Source organism: Mustela erminea, chromosome 8 (genome assembly GCF_009829155.1).
Source record: "Mustela erminea isolate mMusErm1 chromosome 8, mMusErm1.Pri, whole genome shotgun sequence".
NCBI classification, from domain to species: Eukaryota; Metazoa; Chordata; class Mammalia; order Carnivora; family Mustelidae; genus Mustela; species Mustela erminea.
The window spans coordinates 68,677,569-68,696,043 of NC_045621.1; the positions used below are offsets into that span (position 1 = coordinate 68,677,569).

General features: G+C 41.1%; 1 protein-coding gene and 1 long non-coding RNA gene across 4 annotated transcripts in view; one reads left to right on the top strand and one right to left on the bottom strand.

The window, feature by feature from the left end:
* Nucleotides 1-2,314, top strand: part of MAP3K20 (mitogen-activated protein kinase kinase kinase 20) — a 177,628-nt gene extending 175,314 nt beyond the window's left edge. For all 3 annotated transcript variants that reach the window (XM_032355970.1, XM_032355968.1, XM_032355969.1), the window contains exon 20: nucleotides 785-2,314. In XM_032355970.1, coding sequence (XP_032211861.1) covers nucleotides 785-1,485 — 701 coding nt within the window. In that variant the 3' untranslated portion in view covers nucleotides 1,486-2,314. The remainder of the gene's footprint in view (nucleotides 1-784) is intronic.
* LOC116597784 overlaps nucleotides 1-18,475 on the bottom strand; it is a 69,199-nt gene that overhangs the window by 8,509 nt on the left and 42,215 nt on the right. The window lies entirely within an intron of this gene.

Genomic DNA, 18,475 nt, shown 5'->3' on the forward strand with positions numbered 1-18,475 from the left:
CAGGTGTGACTTGCTTATTCAGGGAAATAGAGCTTACTAAATGGTTCCTATTTACTGACCACTTTACTTTCACCTTCTCTTCCTGTTGGCCACGGAGCTTCATTTTTCACGGGGGAAAGAAAAACAAAAATCAAAGAAACAAACAAAAAACCCATTTCTTATTCCTGAACCTCAGAATTTCTCCTCTGGAGATGTGAGCTGTCTTTCTTCCAGACAGTCCCCAGCTGTCTCAAACTGGAACCCAATTTCTTTCATCTGCATTTAGGGTTCTTGAGAATTTATGAAAGTGCCTGCTGGCAAAAAAACCTTTCGTTTACTGAACATGCCCCTACCATCCAAACACATGCAAACAGCAATTTCTAGAAGTGATGACATGGCTAAGTGGGAAGAAGATGGGATTTAGATGCAGAAGGACCTGGAATTATTAGTTGAGAGACCTTGGGCAAGTTACCAGACTTTTCAAGCTTCAGTCTCCTAGTTTACAGAGTTGGATCATTTGTACTTATCCTGAGACCTTGGGGACGAGTGAATAAGATCATGTAAGTAAAGGCCTCTGGAATGAGGCCAAGCATATAGCACATACTCATTTAGCACAAATGCCTTATTTTTTTAAGAAGTATTTATAATAATAAAGGAAATATCCTTATACCTAGCCTAGAATTTCTATGAATGGTAAAAGCTGAGAGCATCCCAAGGAGGCCTGAATTATCTTGAGACAGGATTAAGAATTAGGCAGGCAGCTTTGCTGTGGCTTAAAAGAGGCTCATTTCCATTTCCTCTGCAGGTGCTGATCGCCAGTGGCTGGACACTCTGAGGTTGCGGCAGATTGCATCCAATACTTCATTGCAACGTTCCCAGAGCAATCCCATTCTGGCATCACAATTCTTCCCCTATTTCAATGACCAGGATTCCTATGCTGCTGCTGTAAGACGGACCCAGGTGCCCATTAAGTATCAACAGATTACACCCATAAACCAATCCAGAAGCTCCTCTCCTACTCAGTATGGACTGACCAAAAACTTCTCTTCTCTACATCTCAACTCTAGAGACAGTGGCTTTTCCAGTCTTCCAACCGACCGCTCTTTAGAGAGGGGTCGATACTCAGGTAGAAACAAGAACAAATATGATCGTGGGAGCGTATCACTCAATTCTTCTCCTAGGGGAAGGTACAGTGGGAAGAGTCCTCATTCCACACCTTCGCGAGAAAGATATTCTGGAAAATTCTACAGTGTTTCTCAGTCGGCGCTCAATGCTCAGCAGTCACCTGACTTCAAGAGAAGCCCAAATGACTGCCATCGACCCAGGACCATACCCGGGATGCCTTTACACCCTGAGACTGACTTAAGAGCCAATGAAGAGGAAACCAAAGTCAGTGAGGGAGGATGGACAAAGGTGGAATACCGGAAGAAACCTCACAGGCCCTCTCCTGCCAAGACTAATAGGGAAAGAAGCAGAGGAAACTACCGTGGAAGGAGAAACTTTTGATGAATTGAACTAGATGAGTTTTCCTAACTAGGCTCTTTTCTTTTTTTCTTTAAGACGTAATGGATTTTGATAATATGATACCTTCAGACAGAATTAGTAAAAAGACAACTTTTCCATTTTGGGATTTAGGAAATGCCTTCTAATTGAGACTACAGCCAAACCAGAGCCAAAATGTTGCCCAGGGATGATAACTAGATGTAGACATAACTGTGAATATCCCTCCTCACCCCCAAATCAACATTTTGAGAGGAGGGGAAATGTCACTTTATTTCCATAACCACTGCCATTCTGGTTAGCAGGGCCTGGACTAGGGGATTAAGTGAGGTCCTTGTCTTGGGTGCAGAACTTATAGGGGACACCAGAAAGCTCAGTGATCAAGATACATAATATTCTAATGCAATATTTAAATAAATGAAAATTAATGCAAAAAATTCTGTGATAAACAAAAAATCAGAATTCTCCATAAATACAGGATCAGTATTACTGATTTTTCCTCTTGTCTCAGGCTCCAGTATGGCTTGGCAAGGCGCTGTTACTGATCCTGTCTATTTAAAATTTTGGTATTTTGTTCATCATGAATTTTTGCATTAATTTTCAAAATATTGCATTAAAATATCATTTATCTTGATTACTGAGGTGTTGGGGTTTCTTGTTTTTCTTGAAGCCTCCTTAAATCTTGTGCCTGAGGCAATTACCTCACTTGCCTTACCCAAGTCTTGACACTGCTGGTTGGTATTTATTTTAGTAAGGTATTTGGATTTTTATCATGGTCAGAGCTGAAGTGATTTGGCTTGTCATTTTTAGGCAATAAAAAAGTTATTGAACTTAATGTTGATTATGATGCTTATCTCATTCATTAAGACTTATCAGAAAACAAAGATCTAAAATTGCCTAGGAAATTTGTGGTTACTGCTTCCCCAAAGCTCCCAGGGACTGCTTTTGAATATTATTTTCTATATTTTACCAAAGGAAAAGCAAAGAGGGAAAAACAGTCCGTAAAGACCTCCCGGAATGTTAGAAATCTAAAATCTTAAAGAAAACAGACACAGAGCAGGATAAGAATGTCACAAGCCACAAGCCAAAGAAATTTAAAATTACCAACATCCTTGTTAGAGCAAGAGAGTAAATACCATCCTTGCAGCAAAAAAGCTCCAAGTAGCTGGGGGTGAGGGCAGGGTGGGAGGCGAAGGGCACCTGCCTGCAGCTTAGGGCAGGAAGTATGAGACCCAACTTATGAAATTCTTCCTATTTTACAAATCAAAAAGTCAGGAGGTCAGAAACTTACACATCAAATAAATAAATGTTACTTTTAATATATTCTGAGATTCTGTTCAATATTCACTAACCCTGCCCTGCACAGGATTCTCAATGCTCTGGAGAAATTCGAATGACACATTGGTAATTTCCATGGGGTTGAGTTCTCTTCAATAGAACCCAGTCATCAGACTTGAGCGCATGTTCCCAGAGGAGCTGCGGAGCTGTGATATGGTGCCTGGTGGGGAAAACCGTCTTTGGGAAGCATTAAAGTAAAGGTGATAGAAAATGACCTTTATTTACAAGGCAAGATGTGTGACCTTAGCTCTGGTTCGACAACTCGGTTTTGTAAGTTGTAGTACATGTTTGCCATCTGCATTCATAAGCAAAAATGGTGGGGAGTGGTAAAATCAGGGTGAGGTACTCACTACAGTCTGTTTTCAATTATTTTCTTCTTGTCCTTTGAGTTTAAATTTAAAAGCAAATGGACTAATATAAAGTATGCTATCTTAATAGCATGCTCCTTCCCAATAGGCAATAAAATATTTTCAGTGATTAGAATTTTTGATTAGGTGCCTGAACACAGAACAGAGTCTTAACTGAATCATTCTAAAAGGAACACAAAGTTATGGCTTTAATTATTAAACAAAATGGGCACTTTAGACTCTAGTGTAAAAAGTGTTATACAAATGATTGCTTGTTACAGGCTGTTTTTTCCTCTTCTAGGTTTCTTGGGCTATAGGCTAGAGGATCCAGGCTGGTAGTGAAATGACCTAATGACCTCTGCCTAGTTAGTGTAGTAGCTGATCCCACAATGGTTATTCCAACAGCCCACAAAACTGACCACTTTGTGATATCTATTGAAAAAATACTTGTCAGCATCAGTGCTCCCAGTCAAAACCAGAATAAGAACATCAGGAATCTGTTTCTTAGTTGTAAAGCAAAAATAAGAGTTGTTCTTTTTTTTTTTTCTAATGATGTTTGTTCACCAAAAGTTGCTTACCAGGTAGAAAGATAAAAATAAGTCAAGAACAGAGCAAGGATTAATAGGATTTTTTTTTTCCATCCAACTAAATCAAGTTGCCAACAATGACAAACTATGGAACTTTGAGGAGACTGAAGTTAATTAAAAAAAGGGGGGGAGCGGTTGGAACTGTGCCTGGGTGGCTCAGTTGGTTAGGCATTTCTCTTGGCTCTGGTCATGATCCCAGGATCTTGGAATCAAATCCTGCATTAGGCTCCCTGCTCAGTGGGGAGCCTGCTTTTCCCTATCCCTCTACCCCTCCCCCCACTCATGCTTTCTCTCTCTCTCTCTCTCTCTCTCAGATAAATAAGACCTTTATAAAAATAACATTAAAAAGGATATTTTAAGAGAAAAATTATAGTAGAAACAAACTAAGAAAGTCTGTCTTGACTTCGGCATCTCTAAATGTAGGGATTCAGTGGTCCTTAAGTAGACTTTTTTTTTTTTTAAGATTTTATTTATTTATTTGACAGAGAGAGAGAGATCACAAGTAGGCAGAGAGACAGGCAGAGAGAAAGGGGAAGCAGGCTTCCGGCTGAGCAGAAAGCCCTATGCGGGGGGAGGGGGGGGGACTCCATCCTAGGACCCTGAGACCATGACCTGAGCCCAAGGCAGAGGCTTAACCCACAGAGCCACACAGGCGCCCCCTTAAGTACACTTCTGATGGAATCTTGAACTACTAAATCTATGTTGGTTGCTACCATAGAGATAGTCATTATTCCAGGCATAGCCCAAACAGAGCAAGATGCTTTGCAAAGTCACTGAATTAGCAATTCTATAGAATTAGCAATTCTAGAAATAGTCTGAGTCCTTTTTTTATTTTTTAAGTAGGCTCTCCACTAAGTGTGGATCCCAGTGGGGGTGGGGGATGGGGCTTGAATTCAGGATCCTGAGATCATGACCTGAGCTGAGATCAAGAGTCAGATACTTAACCAACTGATCTACCCAGGCACCTCCTCTATAGAAATAAGTCAGAATAATCAAGTAATCCCAAATCTGTAAAGGAAAACTGGAGATTATCGAGGACTACTTTAGAAATAAATATGAACTAGCAACTGCTTTCAACCAATAATCATTTAGTTCATAATATAATAAAAATTGAACTACAATATTTAATATTACTCATGGTAAAATTGAGAACAGTAAGATCTGACCTGGGGGGAAATAAGATTAAGAAAAAAAGGCCACAAAAGAATCCTTGCAGTGGCACAGTGATAATTGGTAAAATTTGGCATGAACAAGGCAAACTTTCATATATAAATTCTTCAGTGTAAAATTTAAATTGAAAAGAACTAGTCCCGTGGGGGGAAAAAATCAATACAATAAAAAATTTAATATAAAAATGAGAAACAATTTTATTATGTTAGATAGAAAAATCAGGAAATTAAATTGACAATTCACCTCATGAAATTCTTGGAAAAAAAATTTCTCATTAGTTGTATAGTTCTGATAAAAATATTTTATCCATATAGAGTCAAATGTCCTAGGGTTAAAAAAGCAAAATCAAAACGTCCAGTCATTCCGAGTGGCAGAATCAAAACATCTTGGACACAGCTTCGGGCATTCTGACTTCATGGAAACTTTTCCATTTCAGAAGTACCAACTATTTTATAAGTCTTGTAAGTACATTCTCCATAATTTATCAGTTCGCCTCAACAAGTTGGTACAGATATGGCATGCTTCTGAAATTGGGCTGTCAGAAACCACTCAGTTATAGGGTGCCATGAGTGGGTGGTGCTAACTTGTTCAGGATGGAGCCTCGTTGAAATTTTAAATTATAGATACTGTCGTTAGGAGGCTTGTAAAATCTCTTGGCACCACTGGCAAGACACTGGCTTTGAGAAACTTTGAGAAGCTACACATAGGCCAGGCTACCCTGGGGAAGTCTGAACATAAGACCTGGGTCTACCATCTCTGTCTATCTGCTACTACTGAAACGGGTTTGTAAGATTCCAGAGGTGCAAGAAGTGCCAGACCCATGGTCCATCTTGCCAAGACTTTAGTGTAGCAGGCCCCAGTGACTGTTTGCTCAATTGCCCTTTCCCTTTGTCTACTGAGCTGGCCAAAGAATGCATGGCCGAATCAAGAGGGTCACAGAATGAAGACGACTTATGACCTCATAGTTCATTCATTCAAAACTAAAATCAAGATTTATCTCCAGAACCAATGATCCATATCCTCAGCAGTGCCCCCAAAATGTTTTCCTTCCCACCTCCAGGAATCTCATGCAGGCCTCGAGATCCAGGAGACGTCTTGCTTCTCCCTCCACAGTTCCAGCCATTTTCCCCATTCTGTACCCCTCTTGCGGCCCTTTTATCACTCACTCCCTTGCACCATGACTTAACCCTTCAAACCCTCTCCCCTGAAGGTCCTCTGTGAGAACAGTGCAGTACTGCTCAAGAATGAGTTGCTAAGGAAGCAACACTAACCTCCCAGGTTTATCCCTCAGGCCTGAAACACATGGCCGCAAATCAGACTGGAAGTAGCAGTAATCTGATGAGAACATGGAGTCTTTCAGAGCTGGTGGGAAGGTTAGGCGACAGGTGTGGAGATAGCTAGGGGTGGTCAGTCTTGGAAGGCCAGAAGAAGGTGACCCACAAAAGAAAAAGTTAGCCTTACTTACTATCCATGCCAGGCCTTCACGTGGGGCACAATGTGTCCAGATTGTGGAGACCCCTTAAGCAGGACAATATCATCCAGCAGAGCCCCTTCCAAACTGACATTGAGAGTCCACTCAGTTGGGGAAATCTGAACTTGCTGTGGAGATGGTCATATGGTCCCACTCCTGCTTACCTCTTCTGCATCACCAACTGCCTCTCCCCCCAGCCATCAAATACTATGCCACAGCCACAATGAACTGCTCCCACGTTCCCTCTTGTCTTCAAAATGTTTAATCCCTCCATCCAGCTTCCCCCGCACTGCGTGGCAATGTCATCCTTTCGCTCCCTGCTAAGACATCACTGCCTCGAGGAAACCTCAGATCCGCAGGTCTGGGTAAGGCCCTTCCCTATGAGAACCTTTTGGTTACTCAATTATATGGATCCCCCACTATTATAATTGTCCCCAAATTTGGTTATCTGTATTCCTTACTAGACTATCAGCTCTATGAAGGCAGGGACTGTGCCTATCTTGATTACCAGTCTATCTCCAACATGTAGTTGGTACTCAGTCTATTTGCTGAATGAATGCATTAATTGATTAGTCTCTTAATCAGGCTAACAAACTATTATATCATCTAAATTCTTGTTCTAATCCTACGTTCATTGAGTGACCTTAACAGGAGTCTCTAGCCCACTTTGGAGTTGTATTTCTGGTATTAAAATAATTGCCATTCTGACTTTATACATCAGTCTTTTGTGAACTTTGCCAGTGTGAGTTGGCCCCCAAGAATAACTCTGTGACACTGATTAAATTGGGGGCTTATCACTGACAGCAGACTGTGGATATGCCAAGTCACCCAAGGAAAAGGTCAGTTCTCAAGAAGCAGCTCTTTTTATCGTAGTGAACTTCCCATACTTTCCATTTTGAATTTTTAGAGTATAGCACTATAAACACAGGCTCTCAATAAAGACTAGGCACAAGAATAAAAAACAAAATGAAACAAAACAGAGATACTCTGCATGTTAAAGAAATTCAAACATAGACATTGTCCTTGTCCTTTTAGACATTTAGAGTCTCACAACAAGGCTTATCCTTTCCAGAGGCCCAAAGTTCTTTTTTTTTAAAGATTATTTATTTAACAGAGAAAGACACAGTGAGAGAGGGAACACAAGCAGGTGGACAGGGAGAGGGAGAAGCAGGTTTCCTGCTGAGCAGGGAGCCCAAGGTGGGGCTCGATCCCAGGATGCTCGGATCATGACCTGAGCCGAAGGCAGACGCACAACCACTGAGCCACCCAGGCAGCCCAAGTTCTGTCTTTCTAATGACTAGCAATTGTTCCTAATCCTAGCACCCTTTCCAGTGCAGCTGTGACTGCTTCTAAAAGCACATAAAGCTTTACGGAAAGTCTGACCTGGCAGTTTTCCTTTCTTGTACCCAAAGGTACCAGGCGCGTTCCTGATGCCAGATGATGTCTGTTCCGGCTGGGACTGGGGGAGGCTTGACGTTGGTGCGGGGACAATTCAAGATCTGTCAGCTGGTTGCGGCTGATTATCAAGATGTCCAAACTGGCTCCTTTGCTATGTGTAAGCAATTTAATTTTGTGCCTAATTTTAATCTGCAGTGTACTGTATGTCTACATCTGCTGTGTTAAAGCATTCATTAGCATTTAAAGGGGGAGCTGATGGTATTGATCACTCTTATTAAAACCAAAAACAGTCATTCGGCAGTAACTGATGAGCATTCTCTTCAACCACTGAAGTCACAGCCAAAGTTGATACACTCAAAACACCGGCAGGAATGGAACATGCAGTATCAAAGCAGGGGTATTAAAGTGGCATCTGTGAGACGCATTTACGGTTTGTGACCACCCACCCAGCTCCCCGCTTCCCAGATTACGAGCTTCTCCATCACAGGAAACTTCATTTTTTCCTAAATTTCACCACCAGGCAGAGTGACTGGGACAGAATATGTTCTCAGTAAAGTTTCTGATGAGTGCATAAGTTAAGGAATGAAGGTGAACTAACCAGCATATGTTATATACACCATCTACATGAATTGCGTTTTTCTTACAGGCATTGTGACAGCTGTGTAGTGCTGTGTCATAAATCACCCCTCAGCTTTCAGTGGCTTCAATGTCATAGAGTTTCTGTGGTTCAGAAATTCGGGAATGGCTGAGCCGGCTGATTCTGGCCCGGGTTTCTAAGGAAGTGCTAGTCAAGGTGTTCACCAGAGCTGACTTCACCTGAAAGCCACCAAGACAGTTCTCTCACATGGTGTTGGCTGTTGGCAGGAGGCCTCGGGTCCTCTTCATGTGGGTATTTCCACAGGCTTAAGTATCCTTGTAACATGGTGGCTGGTTACCCCCAGACAGAGTAAGCCAAGAAAGTGGGGTGAAAGCCACAATGTCTGTTATGAGTTAGCCTCCAAAGTCACACACAGTCACTTCCCATAATATCCTCTTGTTCACACAGGTCAGTCCTATCAGCATGGGAGGGGACTACCCAACAGTGTGACTACCAACGGCTGGGAGTCAGTGAGTCACCTTGTAGGCTGGCTACCACAGACACCATGAAAATCTCTGTTACCCACTCCCATCAACTGCAGTTTGAGGTCTTGCTCTCTGGGCTTTGCTTTTTCAGCTTCTTTTCCATTCTCCTAGAATCCAAAATTTGAACCTGAGCAGGAAGGCATCACGAAAACTGTCAGAAGTTCAGTGCCCTCACTACAGATGGAGAAACCAAAGCCTGTCAGAGCAACGCCGGACCCAGCAGCTCGGCCAGTCACAGGCAAAGGCAGAGCTCAAGGCCACCCCTTAAGGCTCTCCTCTACACTGTTCTCATGGAAGCCTGTGCTTTGCAAAAATGTTTGATGGTATGTGAAATTGGTGTTGCTGAGGTCTTTATTTTGGTATAGTTAACACTTACTTTATTTTGGTACCGTTGAATCTTCTTAAGTCTCCATAGAAACTGGGGGAGTCTTTGTGGATTGGTAGGTATGACTAAATGCTTCTAAAAACCAAAGGCAAATACATTTCCTCTTTCTTTCATCAGGACTTTTTGTTTCCTCTGTATTTCTGGTGCTTTAGAGAAAGCATCTGTTTTATGGAATAAGTATTCCTAATAAAGTTGTCTACAGAGTACATTTTAATGCTCAGTTTGGTCAAGCAAACATTTGCCAACGTCCTACTATGTCTTCAACACTGGTCTGCATTCTCCGTGGTTTCCATTGTATATTCAGAAACAAATCTCAGGTAGGGGATTTATTTTCCTAGAGACTAAATTAGAAAGATAAAATAGGAAAGAGAAATCACTTATTTTGTGGACCAGGAGTAACTCCTTCCCCACTTCTTTGACCCTTTCTGCCCACCAGCCCCATTGCCTCTCCCTCTCCCTGCATTTCATCCCAGCCTAGGGCACCTGTACCTCTGAACATCCAAATTCTCAGGATTTAGCTTACACAATTATTCTTTGTGTCTTAAAAGAATGCCTAAAAATTCTTAGTTCCTGCATGTAATATAAAAAACTCAATAACGACCCATCTTTAAATTTGAGCCATTATAGCAAATCACTGCCTTATTTTATCAAAGAATCAAAATGAGTTAACTGGAAATAAGAGATCCAATGCTAGGTGGTCAACTTTCAGAAATCTCATACTTCTTATCAACTTACAGATGAAGTTCTGGGCAAACTCAAAGGAAAACAATACCATCTGCTTGGGGGATTTTTTGTTGTTTTGTTTTTGTTTTCATTTTTTTTAAATTGTGTTCAGTTAGCCACTGTATTGTACATCATTAAATTTTTGATGTAGTCTTCAATGATTCATTAGTTGCTTATAACCCCTAGTGCTCATTACAATGCATGCCCTCCTCAATACCCATCACCCAGTGACCACATCCCCCTACCCCTCTCCCTTTTGACACCCTCATTTTGTTTCTCAGAGTCCACAGTCTTTCATGGTTCATCTCCCTCTCTGATTTCTTCCCCTTCAGATTTCCATCCCTTCCCCTATGGTTCTCTGTGCTATTCCTTATGTTCCACATATGAGTGAAACCATATGATAATTGTCTTTCTCTGCTTGACTTATTTCATTTAGCATAATCCCCTACAGTTCCATCCATGTCAATGCAAATGGTGGGTATTCATCCTTTCTGATGGCTGAGTAATAGTAATAGTCCATTGTATATATGAATTACATCTTTATCCATTCATCTGTTGAAGGGCATCTTGCCTCCTTTCACAGTTTGGCTATTGTGGACATTGCTGCTGTGAACACTGGAGTGCATGTGCCCCTTCTTTTCACTACATCTGTATCTTTTGGGTAAAGACCTAGTAGTGCAATTGCTGGGTCATAGGATAGCTCTATTTTCAACTTTTTTAGGAATCTCCATACTGTTTTCCAGAGTGGCTGCACCAGCTTGCATTCCCACCAGCAGTGTAAGAAGGTTCCCCTTTCTCCACATCCTCACCAACACTTGTTGTTTCCTGTCTTAATTTTTGCTGTTCTAACTGGTGTAATGTGGTTTTGATTTTGTATCCTGCCACATTGCTGAAAAGACTGCCTTTGCAGTATCCCATGGTTTCGAACTGATGTGTTTTCATTCTCATTAGTCTCTATGAATTGTTACGGTTCTTTCTTAAAGTCCAGGTTGACCCAACCATTCTTTAGTAGGATGCTCTGTAATTTCCACATGTTTGAATTCCTTCCAAATTTTTTCTTGTGATTGAATTCCAGTTTCAAGGCATTGTGGTCTGATAACATGCAGGCAATAATCTCAATCTTTGGTATCAGTTGTGACCTGATTTGTGATCCAGTATGTGGTCTATTCTGAAGAAGGTTCTGTGTTCATCAAGAAGAATGAGTATTCTGTTGTTTTACGGTAGAATGTTCTGTATATATCTATGAAGTTCATCTGGTCCTGTGTGTCAGTCAAAGCTCTTGTTTCTTTGTTGATCTTCTGCTTAGATGATCTGTCTATTGCTATGAGTGGAGTGTTATGACCTCCTGCTATTAATTTATTATTATCAACAGGATTCTTTTATTTTGGTTAACATCTGGCTTTTGCAGTTGGCTGCTCCCATGTTGGGGGTATAGATATTTACAGTTATTAGATTTTTTTGTTGGGTAGACCCTTTAAGTATGATACAGCATTCCTCTAGATCTTTTACTACAATTTTTGGTTTAAAACCTAATTTGTCTGATATGAGAATTACTACCCCAGCTTCCTTTTGAAGTCCGTTGGCATGATAAATGGTTCTCCATCCCCTCACTTTTAATCTGGAAGGTGTCTTTAGGCTCCAAATGAGTCTCTTGTAGACAGCATATGGATGGGTCCTGTCTTTGTATCCAATCTGCAACCCTGTGCCATTTCAGGGGAGCATTTAGGCCACTCATGTTGAGAGTAACTACTGAAAGATATGAATTTAGAGGTATCATATTGCCTGTAAAGCCCCTAGACTGTTTCTATAGACTGTCTCTGTAAATTTCTGGTCCATGTTACTCGTGGGGTAACATGGGGTCTTGGGGTCTTTCTTCTTGGGGTCTTTCTTCTTTTAGAGAATCCTCCTTTATTATTTCTTGCAGGGCTGGTTTGGTGGTCACATATTCTTTCAGTTTCTGCCTGTCCTGGAAACTCTTTGTCTCTAGCCATTCTGAATGAGAGCCTTGCTGGATAAAGTATTCTTGGTTTCATGTTCTTCTCCTTTAGTACCCTGATTATGTCTTGGCAGCCCTTTCCGGTTTGCCAAGTCTCTGTGGACAGGTTTGACATTAATCTGAGGTTCTTCCTCCATAGGTAAGAAATCTCTTCCCCTAGCTGCTCTCAAGGTAGCTGCACTGGCTCTAAGATTAGCAGGTTTTACTATTATATACTGGGTCGTTGGTCTATTTTTATTAATCTTGGGAGGGGTCCTCTCTGCCTCTTGGACACAAATGCATGTTTTGTTCCCCCAGATTAGGGTAGTTCTCAGCTATGATTTACTCAAGTATACCTTTTAGTTCTCTGTCTCCAACCCCTCAGGCATCCCAATAATTCTGACTTTGGAATGTTGCATGGCGTCATTGATCTCAAGGGCTTCTAGTTATTTCTTCCTATCCTCCTCGACATCCTTCCTTTCTATCTGCTTATCTTCTAGATCACTAATTCATTCTTCTTTCTCATTTACCCTAGCTATTAGAGTATCCAGTTTAGACTGCATCTCATTCATAGCATTTTTAAGTTCAGTGTGTAGAGATTCTATATTGCCGCTAATGGTTTTTTCAAGTCTAACTATTGACTTCATAATTGCAACCCTGAACTCTATCTCTGACATCTTGTTTATATCCATATCTATTAGGTCTCTGCTTCTCTTTGTTCGGAGTTTCTCCTCCTAGTCATTCTGTTGAGGGATGGTTGAGGGAATGTACAGAATCAAAAATATCAATGATGAGCCAGGCAAGATGAACTGTAGGAAAATCTGGAGTGGTCAGAAGCCACCACTCAAACCCAGTGGAGTTTTTCTGCTTGGAGAGACTCAGATATGTATTCTTACATCTCAGGCTGACTTTGTGGGTGTTCAGGACAGTTTGGTAGATATCCAGCTAAATTCAAGGAACCAGTTGAAATGAGGTCTCCAACTCCTATGCCATCTTGCCTCCCTCCTCTCCCCATCTGTTTTTTACTGAGGTTTCATGATAAGAAACAGAGTCTGATCCTACCTAGTTCAAACAATTAAATTTATTTTAAGTAATATAAAATATATCATGGAAGAAATAATCACGATTAGAGTTAACATTTATTGACTGACAACTATGTGCCCAGTCTCAGTCTAAGGCCTTCCCTCATTAATCTTCACAATCAACCTTATGAGGTAGACTCTATTATAATTGAAGAAATTGAGGAATAGAGAGATTAGCTGTTTGCCCAAGGTAATTCGAAAAGTGGCACTGCAACAGGATATGACCCCACAAAGACCGGTGCTGGAGGGCTGCTCAGAATTCAAGGTGGCTCTCAAAACCTGGGTTGAGTCACTGGATCCTTGTCCCCATGCTGTACAATTAACGTGACTCATCTACGCCCATACGGCTGCTGCTTTCCCATGGCACCAACATCTGATGTTTGCTGCTCTCCTGTATTTCAGTCTGTACCAATAAGGCTTCCCATCACTGATGCCTCCTCATAAATGTTCAGCTACACTTCTGACCTTTAACTGGTAATAATTCCTTCCATATTCTTTGTTCGGTCCCCAAAAGAGACTGATTCAACTTGGCCCAGCTCATGTTACTGAGACAGACCTGAGAAGTCATGGGTTGCTCAGCAGATCCTAGGCTGGCTGAGTGCCCTCCCTGGTCCTATCAAAAGGAGCATGAGGATGGCAGAGGATAGGAGGTATGGCCATCGAGGCTGTAAGGTCTTGTAGGTGCAGTCATTTCTCTTAGAACAGGGTTTAGGCATACTTCTCCAGCACACTCATCCTCCTGCTATCCTAGTCTACACCCTTTACTAGAAGGGCATATTCCAAGTAATTGGCTGAGTTTAATAAGCATTTTCTTTGTGGCATTCATAAACGATACCAAGAAAATTATGCAGATAAAAATTTCCACTTTGTAAACAAGACTGGATTGTGAGCAGGAAACCTACACCTCCTCCCGTGTCTCTCCTTCACTCTCACATGACTACCACAGTCATAACACTTCTGACACCATTTGTGTGGGGCTTTTTGCCCACACTGAGTAATTCTGCAAATCCAGCGGGGTGTCCTACAATTTGACTCAATTCTGACACTATCTTCCTAGAGACCTCACAGGTTAAGGACTCAGCGCACAAGACTGCCCCTCCCACTTCAGACGCCAATCACAAGTCCAGGTTGTCACCTGTGCTTCTGACCAGCTATAAATCAGAGGCTCCCAGGCCACATCCTTGAGTTCAATAATTTTCTAGAGCAGCTCACAGAACATGGGAAAACAATTGACTTATTATATCATGAAAGGATATGATAAAGATACAGATGAACATCCAAATAGAAGAGATGCAGAGGACAGGCATGTGGGAAGGGGTGCAGAGCTTCCATGGCTCCCTGCTCCTCCTTGTGTTCATCAACACCAAGTTCTCCAAAACCCATACTACTGGGATTTTTATGGAGGCTTAATTACATAGGCATGATCAATTATTAACTCCACTTCCAGCCCCTCTCTGCTTTCTGGAGAATGGGTGATGGGGCTGAAAATTCCAAGTTTCTATATCCAGAGTAGGTCCTTCTTGTGACAAGCCCCACCCAGGAGCCCAGAGAGTTTCCTCATCAGAACAAACATTCCTACCACCCAGTAAATTGCAAGGGATTGAGAAGCTTAGTGTCAGGAATCAGAATCAAAACAAAATATTAGAACAAAAGATGCTCCTAGGTGCTCTTCTCACTCAGGAAATTACAAGGGTTTTAGGAGCTCTGTGGCAGCAACCCAGGGCAAAGACCAATATATATATATATATTTCTATTATTTCACAGACTGGATAACTTTATACTTTATATCTTTATAACTTTATAACTTCAATTCAAACCAATATTTAATTGGGCACTGACTAACAGTAACATCAAAGATTAACTTCCTAAGACTAAGAATAGAGTTTGTAGGATTTGAGAGCTAGGAAGGACTTACGGTTCCCAAGTGTCCCCAGACTGGGGTCAGATTTATTCAAAAGGTCACACATTCTTTAAAAAAAATCTTAAGATTGGTGTTTGTATTCTAACAATAATCTAAACAATACATGAGCACATTTTGGACCATCTGCATGGCCACTTCAAATCTATATACCACCACATAATTTTGGTAATTGAGTCCATTTTTTTGATTCTAAATAGCATAAAAATCATTTTGGTGGGCAAATAATAAAAGGAAAACTTGACAACATGCAAGAACTACATTTATGCCAACATTCACTGCACACAGGGTTTTGATTTCCCGGTGTTTGGAACAGAGAAAAATGGTAACAGAATTGAGTTAAGTGAAGGCACTACATTGATGATGGGAACAATTTTACTTCAAAAAACATCATTCTTTATACCCAGTTTAGGTGCTCAAGCTTGATTTTCAGCTTATAAATTAACTTGGGTTGTACAGCTGAATGACAATTCTGTATAAGGCAAGGGGTATATGTTTTCTTGGGTGGTGGTTTTTTAAAAGTAACATTATAACCAAAATAATTTATTAAATTTAATAATTCTTAATAACTTAATTTTCTTTTTAATTTGATGAATTAATTTAGTTTTTAGAATGTCATAATTCTTCTCCTTTTTTTTTTTTTTTTAGTTTTTATTTATTTATTCATTTAAGTAATCTCTGTACCCAATGTGTGGCTAAACTCATGACCCTATAGCTTGCTTACTGAGTCACATGTTCCTCTGACTAGGCAGCCAGGCATCCCAATTCTTTTTCTTTTAAAAGAAGAACATATATTATTAAAGTCTGAGGAACACTGATTTAGGATAACACTACTGATTTTCAGATGGAAGGCACAAGGCCCTGAAATAAAGAAACTTGTGAACTACCTAAGATAGGCACTATGACCTATTCATCCCAAGAGCCCAGAACTTAGATCTGTAAGGACCTATTTTATAACCCTTAAACTGTTTCTGCTTCCCTTCCCCCAGGGGATTCACTTAAAAACAAGTCCGGGAAACCAGCTCCAGGTAACAAAGCACAGATACAAGGGTATGTCAGGGCAGGTGGAGACATCAATCAGTGGGGGATTGCATACTGTCTCCCTAGCTACCAAGGAGTATGGGCCCCCGCCCTTTGGGAACCTTTTTGGCGCCAATCTAATCAAGGTGTAATAGGCTGGTTCAAATATCTACTAGGGTAAACTATAATTCAATTGGTCACCTAGCATCACTGTGGAGTTTCCTGTGTGTTTTACAATCTCATTGGTCACCTGTGTGTGGCCAGGCCCGACTGCATGGCCTTTGCCCTGTGAAACAGAGAAGGGTTGCCCTCTCTTGTAAGAGGTGCTTCCCCGAACGTTTGGTTAGATTCTTCATGCTTGGTGCGAAATAAAGCTTTGCTTGACCTTTGCTTTATATCAGTCTTGTTCCTTTAATCACGGACCCATTATTGGGGCATAACAGATCCTCAGTAAACCATGATTAAACTCAAGTGCCCAGGACCATGGCAAGATGGTAACAGAGTCAGGATTAGCTTTTCATACCTATCTTCTTTCCTAGACCCCACCCTGGGAGGCTTGTCAGTCCTTGCCTACCTGCTGGGTCACCTGTGACTTTCTGAGTCTTTTTTTTTTTTTAATTTAAATATATTTGACATATGACATTGTAAATTTGAAGCATACAACATGTTGGTTTGATAGATTTATATATTACAAGTGCCACTGTAATGATAATGAACACCTTTGTCATATCACAAAATCATAATTTCTTTTTAATGGTTGGAAAAATCAAGATCAAGTCTCTTAGCAAGTTTGGTGACGAGAATACAATATTGTTCTCTATGTTCACTATACTGTACATCAGATCTATAGAACTTACTACTTGTTGCAAGTTTGGGCCCTTAAACAAAATCTCTCCTATCTCTATTGCTCACCGCCACCCAGCCCCTCATAACCATTATTTTATTCTCTATTTTTATGAGTTTGACTTTTTAATTTTTTTTTTTATTTTAAAGACGTATTTGTGTATTTGAGAGAGCGCATGCAGGCACAGGAATAGGGTAGGAGCAGAGGGAGAGAGAGAGAATCTTTGAGCAGATTCCCTCCTGAGCGGGGTGCCCCCCAGCACTGGGCTTGCTCTCATGACCCGGAGATTGGGACTTGAGCCAAAACCAAGAGTCAGATGCTTAAATGACTGAGCCACCAAGGTGCCCTGAGTTTGGTTTTTTATTTTATTTTTTTCTTTTTTTTTTTTTTTTTTAAGATTTTACTTATTTATTTGTCAGAGAGAGAGAGCGAGAGCGAGCACAGGCAGACAGAGTGGAAGGCAGAGTCAGAGGGAGAAGCAGGCTCCCTGCGGAACAAGGAGCCCGATGTGGGACTCGATCCCAGGATGCTGGGATCATGACCTGAGCCGAAGGCAGCTGCTTAACCAACTGAGCCACCCAGGCGTCCCGAGGTTGGTTTTTTTAGATTCAACATATAAGTGATGTCATACAGCATTTGTCTTTCTCTAACTTGTTTCGCATAGCGCTATTTCCTCAAGGTCCATCCGTGTCATTGCAATGGCAGGATTTCCTTCTTTCCTGTGGCTGAATAATACCCCATTGTACACACACCACATCACCACATCTTTTCTGTACCCCCCACTCACCAGCACTTAGGCTGTCTCCATGTTTTTGTTATTGTGAATAGCACTGCAATGAACATAGGACTGCAGATATGTCTTCAAAATCCTATTTTTATTTTCTTTGGATATACACCCAGAATTAGGATTGCTGATTGTAAGGTATATCAATTTTTAATTTCTTGAGGAACTGCATACTGTTGTCCATTAGTTTTCCAACATCCTTTTCCTGCCTTTTCTCTCTCTCTTATTCTGAGTAGTAGCAATAATTGTAACTACAATTTAACCATAGCTTGCTTACTCGGGGTACCCTGTCGGCCTTGGATTCTGCTCAGGTTATGATCTCAGGATCCTGCTCAGCGAGGAGTCTGTTTCCTCCTCTGCCCCTCACCCGACTTGTACTCTCTCTCTCTCAAAGAAATAAATAAAATCTTAACTATAGCTTACCATGTGTGCCTGCCTGGTGCTTTATAAACATTACCCTGTTTAAGGTTTAACTAGACTTCTCAAATCTTAAACTGTCTTCAATTTTGTTTTGTTTACCATTTTGTTTTTCCCAGGTCTTTGCCTCTTAAAAGTTTTTTGTTTTGTTTTGCTTTAGCTCAGCAGCTTTTCAAGATGAATGGCTGCTTCATGTTCCTGAAGGCTGGCATTTTCAACCTGAATCACGCTGCTGTGTCTTCTGAATTAATGATACTTGTCTCCTGAATTAATACCTGTCCAGTCATTACCTGAAGAGCTTTAAAAAAAAAAAATTATTTATTTATTTGACAGAGCAATCACAAGTAGGCAGAGAGGCAGGCAGAGAGAAAGGAGGAAGCAGGCTCCCTGCTGAGCAGAGAGCCCATGGCTGGAT